This window comes from Bicyclus anynana, chromosome 24 (genome assembly GCF_947172395.1).
Source record: "Bicyclus anynana chromosome 24, ilBicAnyn1.1, whole genome shotgun sequence".
Classification (NCBI taxonomy): Eukaryota; Metazoa; Arthropoda; class Insecta; order Lepidoptera; family Nymphalidae; genus Bicyclus; species Bicyclus anynana.
This window is the reverse complement of record NC_069106.1, coordinates 4,596,004-4,611,577: the sequence shown is the minus strand read 5'-3', so window position 1 is coordinate 4,611,577 and position 15,574 is coordinate 4,596,004. Positions and strand designations below refer to the sequence as shown.

Sequence of the window (15,574 nt, the reverse complement as noted above, 5' to 3'; positions counted from 1 at the left end):
CAACTTGATACTACCACGTATTCCCGAAATAAAAGGTTCTATATGACATGTACGGACAATAAAGTGTTCGTTAGCCCTGATTCGCACGAGAATTTTTTAACGGGCGTTAAAAAAGCGTACAAATATAGTATGAAGTTAAATGAAGGTTCTAACCCCCAGAATTGAAAATGCAACATTGCTTGAAAATAAGCGTCTAGTTTTAAAAACGCTGTCGTGTGAACATATACTTGGGAATGTATTGGCTGTATTTTAACGCTTTTTTTAGTCCGTTTAAAAAGCTCCCGTGCGATTGAGGTATAAAGGAATGCCGTTGTATTCTAAGCGCTACATACAAAACAATTTTATTTACGAAGCGTTTTAAAAACGCCAGTGTAATAACGATAATCGTGTACTCAGATTTGCGGAACCGCGCACGTCGCGCGTGGTACACGCACTTGGACGGAAATGAACAGACTTCCACACTTCACAATTATATATAAAAATAGGAAGACCAAGCGCCATGCGATATTTAATACGGCTAATTAGTGGAGATCTATAAATTATAAATTGGTCTATTAGAACCGTAATGCACCTTTTAAATCAACCATCCACACTTTGCAATTTTTTTTTTATTCTTTACAAGTTAGCCCTTGACTACAATCTCACCTGTTGGTAAGTGATAATGTAATCTAAGATGGAAGCGCGCTAACGTTAGGAGGAGGATGAAAATCCACACTCCTTTCGGTTTCTACACGGCATCGCACCGGAACGCTGAATCGCTTGGCGGTACGTCTTTGCCGGTAGGGTGGTAACTAGCCACGGCCAAAGCCTCCCACCAGCCAGACCTAGACCAATTAGGAAAATCTCAATCGGCCCAGCTGGGGATCGAACTCAGGACCTCCGTCTTGTAAATCCACCGCGCATACCATTGCGCCACGGAGGCCGTCAAAAATTGCAATTTATGTAATATTATTAAAACGAATGCTATCATCATCATCATTATCATCAACCCACATTCGGCTCACTGCTGAGCACGAGTCTCCTCTCAGAATAAGACGGGTTAGGCAAATTAGGCAAATAGTCCACCACACTGGCCCAATGCGGATTGGCAGATTTCACACACGCAGATAATGAAGAAAAATCCCAGGTTTCCTCACGATGCTTTTTCTTCACCGTTTGAGACACGTGATGTTTAATTTCTTAAAATTCACATAACTAAAAAGTTGGTGGTGCATGCCTCGGACTGATTCGAATCTACACCTTCCGGAATCGGAGGCAGTGGTCATATCCACTGGGCTATCACGGCTCTCTATCAAGTGTACTTTAAACCGAGGAACAGTATGAAAGGATGGATGAGAATGGAAATAGCACGGAAGACATGCTAAGTTGTATCAAATAGGACGTGGTCTCTGCCTATCGGCGAAAATGAGGCGTAATGATATGACGTGAGATACAAAATACGTACTCTTTTTTTTATTCTTTAAATTTTAGACTACAAAAGCTTGTCAAAAATGTTCCTGAAGTCATTCGACAAGAAGAAAACAACACAACTACTGTTACAAAGCAGACCCAACATAGCACTGGTAGCAGGCATGACAACTGGACATTGTCTGCTTAATAGACTTGAAGATAATGAAAATGATAGAAGATTCATCATGTCCAGGTTGTGGTGAGGAGGAGACCAGCTATCACTTTATAGCTGAGTGTCAAATGTTCTCGCTGGTAAGATGGGAGTTACTAGGTAAGGATACATTAAATGAAGTAGACCTGACAGATCTCAGTATAGGGGATATTGTTAGGTTCACGAAGGCTACAGGAAGATTTGAGGGGGGAACACTGTCGAGACACCAGTGTACCTGTGTCCTTTTACCACGGGAATTGGGTGGAATGGTCCCTAATTAGGACTGATCACCCGTCTGGCCTCGTCAGACGTCCCCTCTATAAATATATATAAGTGATGATGCAATCTAAGATGGAAGCGGGACGTACCGCTAAGCGATTTAGCGTTCCGGTATGATGTCGTGTAGAAACCGAAAGTGGTGTGGATTTTCATCCTCCTCCTAACAAGTTAGCCCGCTTCCATCTTAGATAGCGTCATCACTTACCATCAGGTGAGATTGTAGTCAAGGGCTAACTTGTAAAGAATAAAAATAAAAAAAGACCAAATAGATACACCGGTTTCGAAGTCATACCTATATCCTACCTTCCCCTGTGTCACTCTAAATAATTTAACATTACGTTTTTGCTGTATAATTACACACAAACGTTCTTGGCTTGTGATCCTACAACTACAACAAAAGACAAATGTCATCCTAAAATAGAATATCTGTACAGTTACACTTCTGAAACCAACCATAAATATGTACTGTCAAAAAAAAATACTTTTATTTCACATCAAGTTTGACTATTTGTAAAGACTCTACCACCGGTTCGGAAGGCAGGTTCTGCTGAGAAGGGATGGCAAAAAACTCAAAGTTTCTCTTTTGCCAAAAATTATACAATATTATCTACAATTGTTAACATTTTCAAAATTTCTTTTAGTTTTACTTTCTGTGTGATGGTAGAAGCTGATCCAATGGCCTCCAAGCATCTTTATTATTAAGAAACTCATAAATTATGTAGTAACCTTAACTAAGTAAATGTTTTTAACAAATTGCTTAAACTTATGCATTGGCAGATCAATAACTGTCTTGGAGATCTTTTTATAGTAAGAGTACACTCAACCCTACGAAAAATTTGTTTTTTTTGAAGACGATAATCGGATATAACTAACTAGTCCTAAGTAGTCTACATTTTGCTAACTTACTAAGTACTTGGTACTTTACCGCTATATTTTGTCAACATTTTTAATTCATGTATATTCATATCTACTATGACATCATAGTCCGACCCAGGAATCAAGTCCAGGACCTTGAAATCTGAAGCCTTATTGGCTAACTACTGGACCAACAAAATAGCTCCCTCTGGGATCTGGAAGTTAGACCCACCATTTCATTAAAATTTGACTGTGATTTTCACAGAATACAATATTATCACTATTGATAGGTATGGTAGAGTCTAAGCTTCATATCTCCTCTCCTATATAGAGAGAGGTCTGGCCCTATAATGATGCAATTCAATTGATTCCATAGTTAAAATGATCGATCTCAATCAATATATTATATACTAGCTGCCGCCGCGTGGTTTAACCCGTGGGGTTCTCGTTCCTGTAAGAATACAGGAATATTATATAGCCCATAGCCTTCCTCGATAAATGGGCTATCTAACGCTGAAAGAATTTTTCAAATCGAGCTAGTACTTTCTGAGATTAGCGCGTTCAATCAAACAAACTCTTCAGCTTTATAATATTAGTATAGATTTTTTTAATATTTGCCATATCTTCTAAATATGACCAACATTCCCATTTCCCTCTAACTAATCGTGTTCCAATATAGTTAGGAGTGGGTACGATAATAGTCCAACGGGGCAGGCATTCAACCACCACCCCTCGGTGACGGTGATGAGTCCATCCGCTTTACCCTTAAGCTATTTAGGCTCTATATATTTTCGTAATACAGTTTTGATGATTCTACACTTATACCGAAACTGATATCTTATTTTAGGCTTTGAAGCATACCATCCGCTCCGCTCACAGTTGACATGAAAATTATGTTGAAATAATGACAAAATTGTAACGACACAACAAATTGGATAGGAGGGTCTCTATCTCGGGAAAATTGGCCGCTGGTACTGTCTGCGGAGCCCATTACCGTATCAAACGACGCGTATGAAGCTATGGCAGGAGCTGTCTTGTTATATTTCGGTTGACTCTATTTTTCGCCCATATCGGAATTATTGCCAGTCAAGTTAGGTTCCGCGAGCCCGTCCGACCGTGAATAGTCGGGAAAAACGCAAGTTTATAGTTACACATGTATAAATATAACGTCTTTCAACGATAGTGATTCAGTTTTGCGCGATCGCTTGGTACAAAATGGTGGATCGAGGAGGGGTGAGACAGTAGACATAAATTTAGTAGAAAGTGAAGTGAGGGCTGTTGTGTAACCAGTGACGCGTTGCTAATTAATCGGTGGATCATTAATCGATCAATATGAAGTTCCAAACGAGGGTGCGGTGTCAAACGATAGTGGTTTTGTGTTACGCTGTACTGACGTCAGCTGATCAAGACTATGACAATAAGCTGACAAAACTATGGTCCTTATCCGGTGCCAGGAACAGTGATGGTTCAGCTGTTGTTAATGTTACCAGTGCTTCAATTGTGATACCTTCGAGTTACAACAGTGACCCAGTTTCAGCGAGGACATCTAGAGTTGCCAAAAATTTCTCTCCATACGCATTTCGACCACGTGCTATACCATTGAAGAGAGTCGAAGAAACGCCGCAAGATAAGAACGTATATTACACCCAAGATAACAAATACAAAACGGAAATACTTTTCCCTGGCAATTATTTCGCAATTCCCAAAGAGAAGAGTACGGAAACGAAGGAAGCCGCATACAACCCCCTAAAAGGAGGATCGTTCGAACCGCAAGCGATACCTTTGATAAGGAGCCAGGGATTAGACAAAAGATCGCTGGATGTCAACATAGATCCAGTCACCGAGGAGCCTGAGGAGTCACCAGAGCCACAGTCAGCTTCTAGAAGATCATTGTCGTGTAAGTTACACATAAACTTAATTTAATCTCTCATTATAATTCAAAACATAATGTCTGCTGTAAATTAAATATACTCTTTGTTTTGTCCATAATCTTGTTTATGTATGCTAACATTATTGACCTATATATTTCTTTTTGTACAATTTTCTTTTAACGATTTCATAACTTACTGTTTTCTTGTATTTTTCATGATCACCAAGTTATAATGCTTACCTGTTTATGTAAATTTTCATACATACGTAATGCGTGTGTATTTGAAAAAAAATAATAATTTTGGAAAAAGCTTCATGTAGCTATAAGTTACTATTAGATAAATGGGTTTGAGCCTAAATCAATCATGAAATAATACATTCCGTAAGTAAAATGATAAAACCCGTGAGACAAGTTAACAGAAAGTTGCTACGGGGCGTTTAATTTTGAAAATGCCCCAGTATTTCCCTATCATTACCATCCATTATAGCTTCGCCATCAAACGCTGTTCTCTGAACCAAGGAGGCTTAAATTTCATCGATTCTAAGCTGTAATCTTTTCCGCTTGTAGACAGTAAAATGTAAATATCCATTATGACTTGTAACAGTATCGCGTGATTATTTCGTACGTCACGCAACAATGCAACGAACTTTATTATACTATTTATGAAATTCTGTCGTTGTCTGTTCCTCATACTATCAGTAAAATTTACTTATACGACTACATTTTGTATGCGTTTAATTAGTATTCAGTAGCAATGTTAAACATTAATATTGCAATGATGCATACAATACATGCGTGCATCAATCGCACTAATAATTAATTAGTTCTGTTACAGGTTATTGTAGGTTGATACTTATTTATTGCACTTGTTTTATTACGATTTTTATACTCTATTTAGTTTTTGTATGCCTCAAAAGCAAAACGCTTAATGCAAATTCGTGAATTCTTAGTCAAAATGCTAACTTATATGTAGTAGAAGTAGTCTAGTAATCTGAAGTAGTTGCGTCTGATATTCGAAACATTAAAACAAGCATTTTACATAAACTTATGTCAATAATAATTGTAGCATATTTTAGTAAACTGTTACAATAAATACAAATATACAGACTTCAAAGTCAATGATAGCATCAATGTGGATTGTATCTTTTTTTACGATTTCTTCTTTATGATATTATCTTATTCGATTCAGAGTTTCACATGTAAAGAAACGTTATGAAAAACGCAACCATAATTAAGAGTTTATAATAGTTGTGTACAGCCGTCCACTTATAATAAAATTATCGTTAATCACGTAATTTTAACATTCAATGTACGTAAAGATTTTAACTTTTACCTGTATTTGATAAAAAGTGAATTGCGTGTAACCACAATAACGCATTATAGTTAATAACGCGTTTTTATATTACAAATATATTTAAGTCTCATGATACAGAATTAAAAACTATAAAGAATTATAAATTACATTTTCAAATTACAGATATCTTAGGAGCTGAAGACGAAGAAGACAGTGAGGATGATGAAGATGGAGAATACGAAGCTGAAGATGATTCTGGAAAAGGTGGAGCGCTCTCACACGCCGGTCACAAAATCAGGCATAAACTGAAGCGAGCGAAGAAATATTCGAAATACATGATGCCTTTACTTCTAGCGTACAAATTGAAGTACTTTGCCCTAGTTCCAGTGATGATTGGTGGATTGATTCTTCTAGTTGGCGCGACGGGATTGGCTGGATTCTTCTTTGCATTATTTGCTGCGGTCATGGGCTTGCAAAAAGGTGGATATTAGACATAAGTTAAAAAGTCGACGTTCTCGCAGATGCCATCAGATTTAGATAGAGAAATAGTATTTTTTTTATTAAATTTATATTGTTTTGTACATCATTTTTCCTCCTTTTCATAGACATCAAACTGTTCTTTATACATTTGTTAATTTCCTAGATTTTGTTGTATTTTACTAAATTTCGACTCAGTTGATCCACCGATTATATTTATTTCCGAAACAATACTATTTTTAAGTTCATCTTTATTTTTTTCAATCTTAAAACTTTTGTAAATAGGTTTCATTAAAATAATAGATATTGTAATTTTAAGTTATTTATTAAATAATTTATTATTAGATAAATTTTATAAACCGAAATGATCGACACAAAAATCGATTGAATTATCTATATAGTTACCAATAAACGATGCTCACTACTAGTATTATTTTTAAATACCACTTTATTGTTTTCAAATATACCTATACTTTGATTGGTTGGTTGTTTTAAATCACAACTTATAATGAAAGACTATAAATCCATATTGCATTAAGAGACATTATTTCGTATCATCTCTTGCTCATCACACTAATATTATAAAAACACAAGATTGTATGTATGTTTGTTCCTCCTTTCCGCTGCGGCTATGGAAGCGATTTGTCTGAAATTTGGAATAGAAATATATTTTATTCTAGATTAACAGGAAAATTCATGGTTCCTGCGGGATTTGTGAAAAAGTCGCTAGTAATTCATAAACATAATAAAATTTTGACTCTGTTTCATTATTATAGTCCAAAACTACTGGATTTTTTTTTTGTATATTTAGTTGGTACAACCCGCGCACGACTGGAATGGGATGGAACTTTGTTAACTACGGACGCTACGTAGTTTACTTAGACAAAGTTCCGTTCTTTTCTAATCGCGGGCAGATTTATGAGTGTAGATCGTATATTATTTTTCACCCACCTTCTCCCGCTCTCTAGTTTGAATCGCGATTTTAGTAATTTTATATGAATGGAATTTTTATGCACAAAATGCACGAAAACGTTTACATTTATTGCATTATAACTTGATAACGTGTTCTACACTTCGTGAACAATGTCATGACAGCAATTATTACATCAAAATTGGTGCACAGTTACGTATTTTGTTCCGGAAAGCTTACATGCTTGATCAGTTTTATGTAAACATCAATTAATAGACGTTTAAAAAGAAAAAAACTTACACAATTTATTTTTCCTTACATACATAATACACTGACTGAATTACAATTATACAATTATGTATAATTAAACGATTAGCTGGCATATTCTCCAACTTTGAGTAACTATTCTGGATTTACATTGATACACCAAAATTACTATCTAGCTATTAGTTAGTGATTTTTAAGCCACGTGATTTCGTATTCAATGTTAATCTGATCAAAATTACTAACTTGCGTGTTTGACATTCTGAATTTCGTTAACAATGGGCATTATGGAATATGAAAAATGCGGTTGTTATTGGTTCGATGATGATTAGGTTGCAAATAGACTAAATTTACTAGGCCAGCAGGAGGACTATTCAATAACGATGTTTTGTATAACTCGAAAGTTTTTCGAATTCACCTCTATCTCTCTCTATCTAACACGATACTATAAAAAAAGGAAAATAGAGTTGAACTAAAAGTTCGCATTCGTATCTTCACAAAATATTATTGAACTAGCTGACGCCGAGCGGTTTCACCCGCGTGGTTCTCGTTCCCGTAGGAATACGGGTATAATATATAGCCTATAGCCTTCCTTGATAAATGGGCTAAGACTGAAAGAATTTTTCAGATTGAATCAGTAGTTCCTGAGATTAGCGCGTTCAATCAAACAAACAAACTCTTTAGCTTTATATATTAGTATAGATAAGGCCGGCCGTATACATACATTTTTTGTGCAACCAATATAAATTACATTATCTGACGCACACGTACGTTTTTCCAAATGGAACTAATTCCGCGCGTACGTAATGAATGCGATCCCTTGCGTTATTATACATTCTGAATGAAGAAAAGCGTCAAAATTTCTAAATCGAAATAACGCATTAGGAAAACGCTAACATTGTGGTTCGCCCTGCCGGAAGTTGTTAAAGTAATTAAAAACATTGGTTTAAACAAACATAGGGAAGCTAATTAGTATATAATTGACTGGGCAAATAAAACTGCGGACTAATGACCGTGAAAAATGCGTAACCACCAATACCACTCCACCACGCTCCAGTTCACCGGGCGATGACATTTTCTAATGATTTCCGTGTTTTTACATTATAATTTAAACTGTCGTGAGTAAAATTCATATCAATTTATAATATTATTATTACTTAATATTATAAATGTGAAAGTGTGTGTGTCAGTCTGTCTTTTTGTTTGTCCGTCTTTTACGGCAAAATTGACGTGATTTTTTAAGTGGAGATAGTTGAAAGGATGGAGATTGACATAGGCTACTTTTTGTCTCTTTCTCAAACTTCAAATTCAAAATTCATTTATTTTAAGCAGTCTCAGTTTACAAGCACTTTTGATACGTCAGTTGACTATTTGTAAATATTCTAGAAGAAACCGGCAAGAAAATCAACAGTTGCTCTTTTACAAAAAAAATCGTACAATATTATAATTTACAATTGATGACAACATCCAACGGCCTCCAAACATTTTTATCGTCCACCCCCCACCTCCCTAAAATGGGGGTGAAAGTTTATATAGAGTATTTATAGGGTAGGAGTAGGATAAGAGTAGGGTAGGGGTAGGATAGGTAAGGACCTAAGAGTAGAGTAGTAAGCTTGACCGGGTCCGCTAGTTTAATATAAAACACGGCTAAAACTCACGTTTGACCGCCTTCGTGACGCAGTAGTAAGCGTGGTGGATTTATGAGATGGAGGAGATTAATTGGTCCAGGTCTGACTGGTGGGAGGCTTCGGTCGTGGATTTGAAAGTGGAGTATAGTTACGACCCTACGGGTAAAGGCGTACCGCCAAGCGATTAAGCGTTCCGGTATGATGTCGTGTAGAAACCGAAAGGGTTGTGGATTTTCATCCTTCTCCTAACTAGATAGACTAGTTAGTTAGTTAGTGTGCTAAATTTCATCCTAATCGCAGACCGGCAAGTGGGTCAAATTAAGATTTTCTTACATACATAGTTACAAGTGATTATGGAGACTGACATATTGGATTTGTAATGACATTTCTTAGCTAGTCATGTATTGTCATCAGAACTCAAAGCGTGTGCAAAATTTCATCCTAATCGAAGACCGGGAAGTAGGTCAAATTAAGATTCCAAGTTTTTCTTACATACATAGTTACAAGTGATTATGGAGGCCGCCATATTGGAGTTGTAATGACGTTTCTTAGCTAGTCAGTATTGCCATCAGAACTCAGAGCGTGTGCAAATTTTCATCCTAATCGAAGTCCGGGAAATGGATCAAATCAAGATTCCAAGATTTGATTTTCTTACATACATAGTTACAAAAGTGAAGCTAATATAAACGTGTTAAAAAGAAATATATATATTTTACAGCTGCAAATCATCTGCTAGGAATTCTGGTTTAAGTACAACACTAGGGAGGATTAAGGGAGGATATATTTACAGATAGCTTTTCTCGTTTCTTCCAATCTTAAAGTAAACATATATTATGTGTTATTTTGTTTACTTCTCTTGGTCATGGTTCGTTTGAGATATTGCTATAAGGAAATTACTTTCACTAATGCGACAATTAGAGTTATGGTGAAAACATTAATGACAATTAAAACGGAATGCTTCTTACTTTGAACTCATTAACCACTATAAAAAGTAAAAAAACATACATGTTCAACCACATAGATTTTTAACTTTGTAACACCAACATACACAGTTATGTGGTAAAAATAAAAAAAAATATAAAATCGATAATGATATCGCCGGAAATATTCTTTGATAATACAAACAACTATGGCATAGTCAAAACTGAAACAGTATTCGGGTTTAGTCCAAAACGAAGTTTCACTAATATAAACTCTACAGCTCCGATACATTGGATGGTTACTCCTGGAAACTTGAGAAGGGCTTTCACAGGTAAACTTATATTAAAACTTGTAATATTAACAACATGTTTATTAATAGTAGAGTGAATAGCAAGGGGTTAGTTGTCTTATTATTAAAACACTAGCGGGCGCCCGCGACTTCGTCCGCCCTTAGACCTCTTTAATCCAGCCCTTACAGTAGTATCGCTGTAAAAATGAACTTTTCCCGTTTTCCCTTCACTGCTCTGCTTCTATTGATCGTAGCGTGATGAAAAGTATACCATAACCTGCCTAGGAGTATGAAGAATAATTGTACCAAGTTTCGTTAAAATCCGTCGAGTAGTTTTTGTTTCTATAACGAATATACAGACAGACAGACAGTCTTTCTTCTAGTTTCTTCTAGTTTAAAAACTAGTGATTTATAATATAACCTGTGTTATGGGTACTAATAAAGCTGAATTTGATGATATATATTTATTTATACTACACATAAATACTTATATAATGTATAAATACACATAGACACTGGAAAACACCCATGCTCATCACATGAAAATTTTCCAGTTGTGGGAATAGAAAACGACCGGTGGGGGTCGTGGATGCAGAAAACAAGATCACTGCCCACTGTGTTGTAATATTAAAGATCTATCCTAACAAAAGAACTAGCTTTCTTGTGTATTTCCTCGCATTTCTTGTGAACTTCTTGTGTCCTTGCATGTCTATTTTTCGACTCAAATGCGACTGTACAGTCAAAACTGCAGGTTTGTAGCCTGCATAAGATATATAATATGAACTACAGACCTGCCAATTTAACTGTACAGTGTTTTCTAATGATTGATTAGATAAAACTGCACACTTAAAACTGCACGTAAGTTTTCATAACAGAGTACCGACCATTTTTTCAATATTATTTACAAGTTTTATAGTGTGCTGCTTGAATAATAAGGTCATAAAAAGTGTAATATTACAGAAAACCCAACAAAACAGACGAAACAACGAACTCAAAAAAGTAACAAAAAACAAAAGTCTCTTGGTAAAGGGCATAAAAAGAAACATTCAAAAATAAAAAAGTGCATATACAAACTGTTGAAAAAGAAGAAAAAGAAAAGCAAACACTTGCACATGATGAAAAAATACATGCTGCCTCTAATAATAGGCTTAGTAGCAGCCAAGAGTATACTAATACCGGTAGCTTTTAAAGCTTTTGCACTGTTATCGTTCAAAGGTTTGTATAAAATAAGTTTTCATATTTTGATTATTACCATCGTCTATATCAACCCTTTTGAACGGCCCTCTGGGCAATACAATAGCATGATAATATTTGTACAGTTTGTTTTAATGATTTTTATTGAAATTCCGATTACATTTTTTTTTATTCTTTACAAGTTAGCCCTTGACTACAATCTCACCTGATGGTAAGTGATGATGCAGTCTAAGATGGAAGCGGGCTAACTTGTTAGGAGGAGGATGAAAATCCACACCCCTTTCGGTTTCTACACGGCATCGTACCGGAACGCTAAATCGCTTGGCGGTACGTCTTTGCCGGTAGGGTGGTAACTAGCCACGGCCGAAGCCTCCCACCAGCCAGACAAATTAAGAAAATCTCAATCTGCCCAGCCGGGGATCGAACCCAGGACCTCTGTAAATCCACCGTGCAAACCACTGCGTCACGGAGGCCGTCAAAAATTACAACTAATAAAAAAAAATTAAAACAAATTATTATTTAAAATTAGTACAGTTAAAACTATTCAGTAAAAACTGAACGTCTGTAGCGAGACTTAGTTTTGTAATTGACATCAGGACTATCTGCTTATTCTACTATCTCGTCGTCTATACTAATATTATAAAGCTCAAGAGTTTGTTTGTTTGATTGAACGCGCTAATCTCAGGAACTACTGGTCCGATTTGAAAAATTCTTTCAGTGTTAGATAGCCCATTTATCGAGGAAGGCTATATATTATCTCCGTATTCCTACGGGAGCGGGAACCAAGCAGGTGAAACCGCGCGGTGTCAGCTAGTCTACTATAAAAAAAAGAATTCTATAAATTAAATATAATAGTAAAATAGGTAACCTTTAATAGAATAATTTTCTTTTCAGCCCTGTTATTTTTAAGCATACTGAAATTACTAAAATAAATTGTACATGGACTTATTTTCAAGAATGTAAGACTGTTCGATCAACTATTTATTGTAAATATGAAATATGAGAAGTCACAAAACTTTAGGAAATTATTTTATATTTATTAAATGTTGAATAAATACATTTTTGTGTTTATGTTATTCCTTGTACCATTCCAATCACCAAAAAACAAACCATTCAGAAATTGGTTACAGATTAATCATAATTATGACAAATACTAAACTGGATATAGATAAACTAAGAACGAAGATAGTTTAAAAAATATCAATTGAAAACTATAGCTTTATAATTTAGTTAAATAATTGTATACAAAAATCCAAAATTTTATACAAATACAAAAAATATGATGGTAGATCACTAGGTAATCCATCAGTAGAAAAGACTGGCGTTATTTCAATTGATAGATAATTTCTTTTCATGCCACTTTTTCTATTGGCTCTGCTTGCTTTACAACTCCTGTTCTGTGATTCATTGATTGTGCATGAATAGTTAGTTTGCATGTATTAAGACCATTTCTAGCAATAAACAGCAATAAATTTAAACGAAATTCAAGTTCCAGTTAACATAAAAGTATGCAAAATTGTTTTTCAACATTACGTCATTGTATAACACATCTGTCTTCGTAAAAATGTGCGGAAAAGGGGTTATCGAGAGCCATAGTGTTTTCTGCTAACCTGTCCCGCACTTTGTCTGTTATTGAGTAAATACCACCAACCATTTTCCGAATTTTCCTCACTATAAAAGCTCTAGGATCGTGTTTGTGTAGGAACACCTTCATTCTCCTATGTCTTAACTTCATCTTCCTCTTTATGGGATGGGGTCTGCTGAATACGGATCTCTTGCGTTTTAAGAATATCTTACTTTTGCGTTTGGCCATGATTTTGACAATATGATATTGTTTTTCAAAACTTACTTGTTCATTTCATTATCAATTTTTGATTAGGTAACGGTGGTAGAGTAGATATTTTAAATGTATTATCTTACATCGTGGATTATTTAAGTTCACTATTATTAAATAGGTGATGTAAAAAATTTAGCGTGTCTTGGAGAAATTGTCAAATTGTCTTCTATGATGTATACGTCAAGTAAATGTTTATGGTAAGCATCAAAATAGTTTCGTTAATGCTTTTTTATTTGTACTACCTTTTGCTATAAATTAAGTTGCCATAGAACTATTTTATTAATTGCAATAATAATCTGTAGTCATTGCTGAAATAATAACGACAATAATCATCACCACTGAAATAATCTGAGTCATAGTGCATAGTTGTTTATGCAATCACAGGTGCACTCTCTATTCTATCAATCGCCATAAGAGAAAGTGATCTAAAAAGAGATCAAAAAGACCAAACTCTTTACAAGTTCAGAATATGTAGTAGTTACATATATTCATAATTATTAGCCTATTTTAACGGCCCACTAGGCCTCCTTAAAGAGGAAGGAATATAGAGCTTAGTCCCACCAAGCTGTACCACTGTTGGGTTGGGTTTTTTAACAACCAGTATCAGATGTTAATGATAATGACCGGGATCGACTTTCCAACTCCCAGAGTTTATTAGAAGCAGAAAAAGCTCATTATCTCATAGTCCAACCTAGGACTCGAACCCGGGATCTAAACACATATATCCATGAGAACAATGAGGTAATTAAATCATAACATAATATAATATTACTACCTATTACAGGCTAAAGACGTCAGTACCAGTAATACATTACGTAATCGCTCATCTCCACAACATGGTCAAACCGTAGCATATGCATAAAAAACAGATACTTTTGACGAAGGGAACGGCGTTGTAAGAAAAGAGATTTCCTTAATAACTCTTACATGTTGTCCAATACGTATATAGCTAACTAACATTTCCTAAATTTATGGAAAGATTTTCCCCAGCGAAATTATTTTTTATACATAGTAAAAATAAAAATAATATTTCATTTATTTCAAACTAGCGGACGTCTGCGATTTCGTCTGCGTGAAACCCCTATCCCTATCCTACCCTTCACTTATCCTATCTACTCAACTCTATCCTACTACTACCCTACCTCTGAGCTACCTCTACTCTACCCTATCCCTATCCTACCCATACCTTACTCTACCTCTCCACCAATTTCTAGCCAAATCTGTCGAGCCGTTCTTGAGTTATAAACTGTGTAACTAACACGACATTCTTTTATTGACCGACTTCTAAAAATGGAGGAGGTTCTACGGTCGGCTGTATGTATGATGTGATATTTTGATATATAGATAGAATTATAAGCACTTTTCAAATTTAAAATTATGTTGTTATTCTCTATTACATTTTAAGAAATTAAATATCACGGTGAAGGAAAAACATCGTGAAAAATCATGCATACCAGAGAATTTTCTTACTTTTCTGCGTGTGTGAAGTAAGTATGTAATAATTTATGTAGATGTACTTATTTTCACAGTATCAAATACCTAGATGTCCTTTTTGCTTAGCACTCTCTTCTCACCATCTTAAAAACATTATTTTAAAGAAATAGAAATCAAAATATCATGTAATTATATTAAATGAACAGTAAGTTTTTAGTATATTTTGAATGTAAAACATGCCAATATTAAATTGCTTAATTATATACGGAAACGTAAAATGTTTTATCTACAATTTCCTACATACGGTGTCCAGTATAAATAGAAAGTAATGCGGGTTCATTGTCACGGCCTTGAGCCACAGAGTAAAGAAAATTGAACGCTTCGGATCGTCTTGTCTGCTAAGGGTTGGTTTACATGGTCTTCTAGCCGATAGCCAGATTTTCGTTATTTAAAAAAGCTGAAAGTTGCAAGAGCAGGCAACTATATACCTACCTTAGACTAAGGGCCCAATGTTATAAGAATACAATGTAATTAATTTATAATATTTTCGGTTTTTTCCGAGAAGATAATTCGTCTCCTCGAAAATTACTCTTAAAAATTATATCTCAAACGACTTTGAGGCAAAGAGATTTTTTTTGCAAAATAACAAAGGCAATTCAAAAACGGTTGTATAACTTTTCTGTTTCATTTGCTTTTAAAAAAATATTTAGACTAATAGGAAT

At 35.1% G+C, this 15,574-nt stretch overlaps 2 protein-coding genes across 2 annotated transcripts; both read left to right on the top strand.

Moving 5' to 3' along the window:
- Positions 1-3,914: 3,914 nt before the first annotated feature.
- LOC112052967 (uncharacterized) lies at positions 3,915-6,856 on the top strand. The gene is made up of 2 exons (XM_024092219.2): positions 3,915-4,631; positions 6,082-6,856. Exons 1-2 carry the CDS (start codon positions 4,067-4,069, stop codon positions 6,387-6,389), a joined length of 873 nt encoding a protein of 290 aa, XP_023947987.2. The 5' UTR covers positions 3,915-4,066; the 3' UTR covers positions 6,390-6,856.
- A 3,195-nt stretch (positions 6,857-10,051) lies between these two features.
- Positions 10,052-12,600, top strand: LOC128199453 (uncharacterized). Its single transcript, XM_052889030.1, has 3 exons — positions 10,052-10,429; positions 11,348-11,602; positions 12,476-12,600. Exons 1-3 carry the CDS (start codon positions 10,267-10,269, stop codon positions 12,511-12,513), a joined length of 456 nt encoding a protein of 151 aa, XP_052744990.1. The 5' UTR covers positions 10,052-10,266; the 3' UTR covers positions 12,514-12,600.
- The last annotated feature ends 2,974 nt before the right edge of the window (positions 12,601-15,574 follow it).

Coding starts and splice junctions, on each gene's coding strand:
- LOC112052967 (XM_024092219.2), top strand. CDS start 4,067: ATGAAGTTCCAAACGAGGGTGCGGTGTCAAACGATAGTGGTTTTGTGT. Junction 4,632..6,081: donor TTCTAGAAGATCATTGTCGT/GTAAGTTACACA, acceptor TTCAAATTACAG/ATATCTTAGGAGCTGAAGAC.
- LOC128199453 (XM_052889030.1), top strand. CDS start 10,267: ATGATATCGCCGGAAATATTCTTTGATAATACAAACAACTATGGCATA. Junction 10,430..11,347: donor CTTGAGAAGGGCTTTCACAG/GTAAACTTATAT, acceptor GTAATATTACAG/AAAACCCAACAAAACAGACG. Junction 11,603..12,475: donor TGCACTGTTATCGTTCAAAG/GTTTGTATAAAA, acceptor TTTTCTTTTCAG/CCCTGTTATTTTTAAGCATA.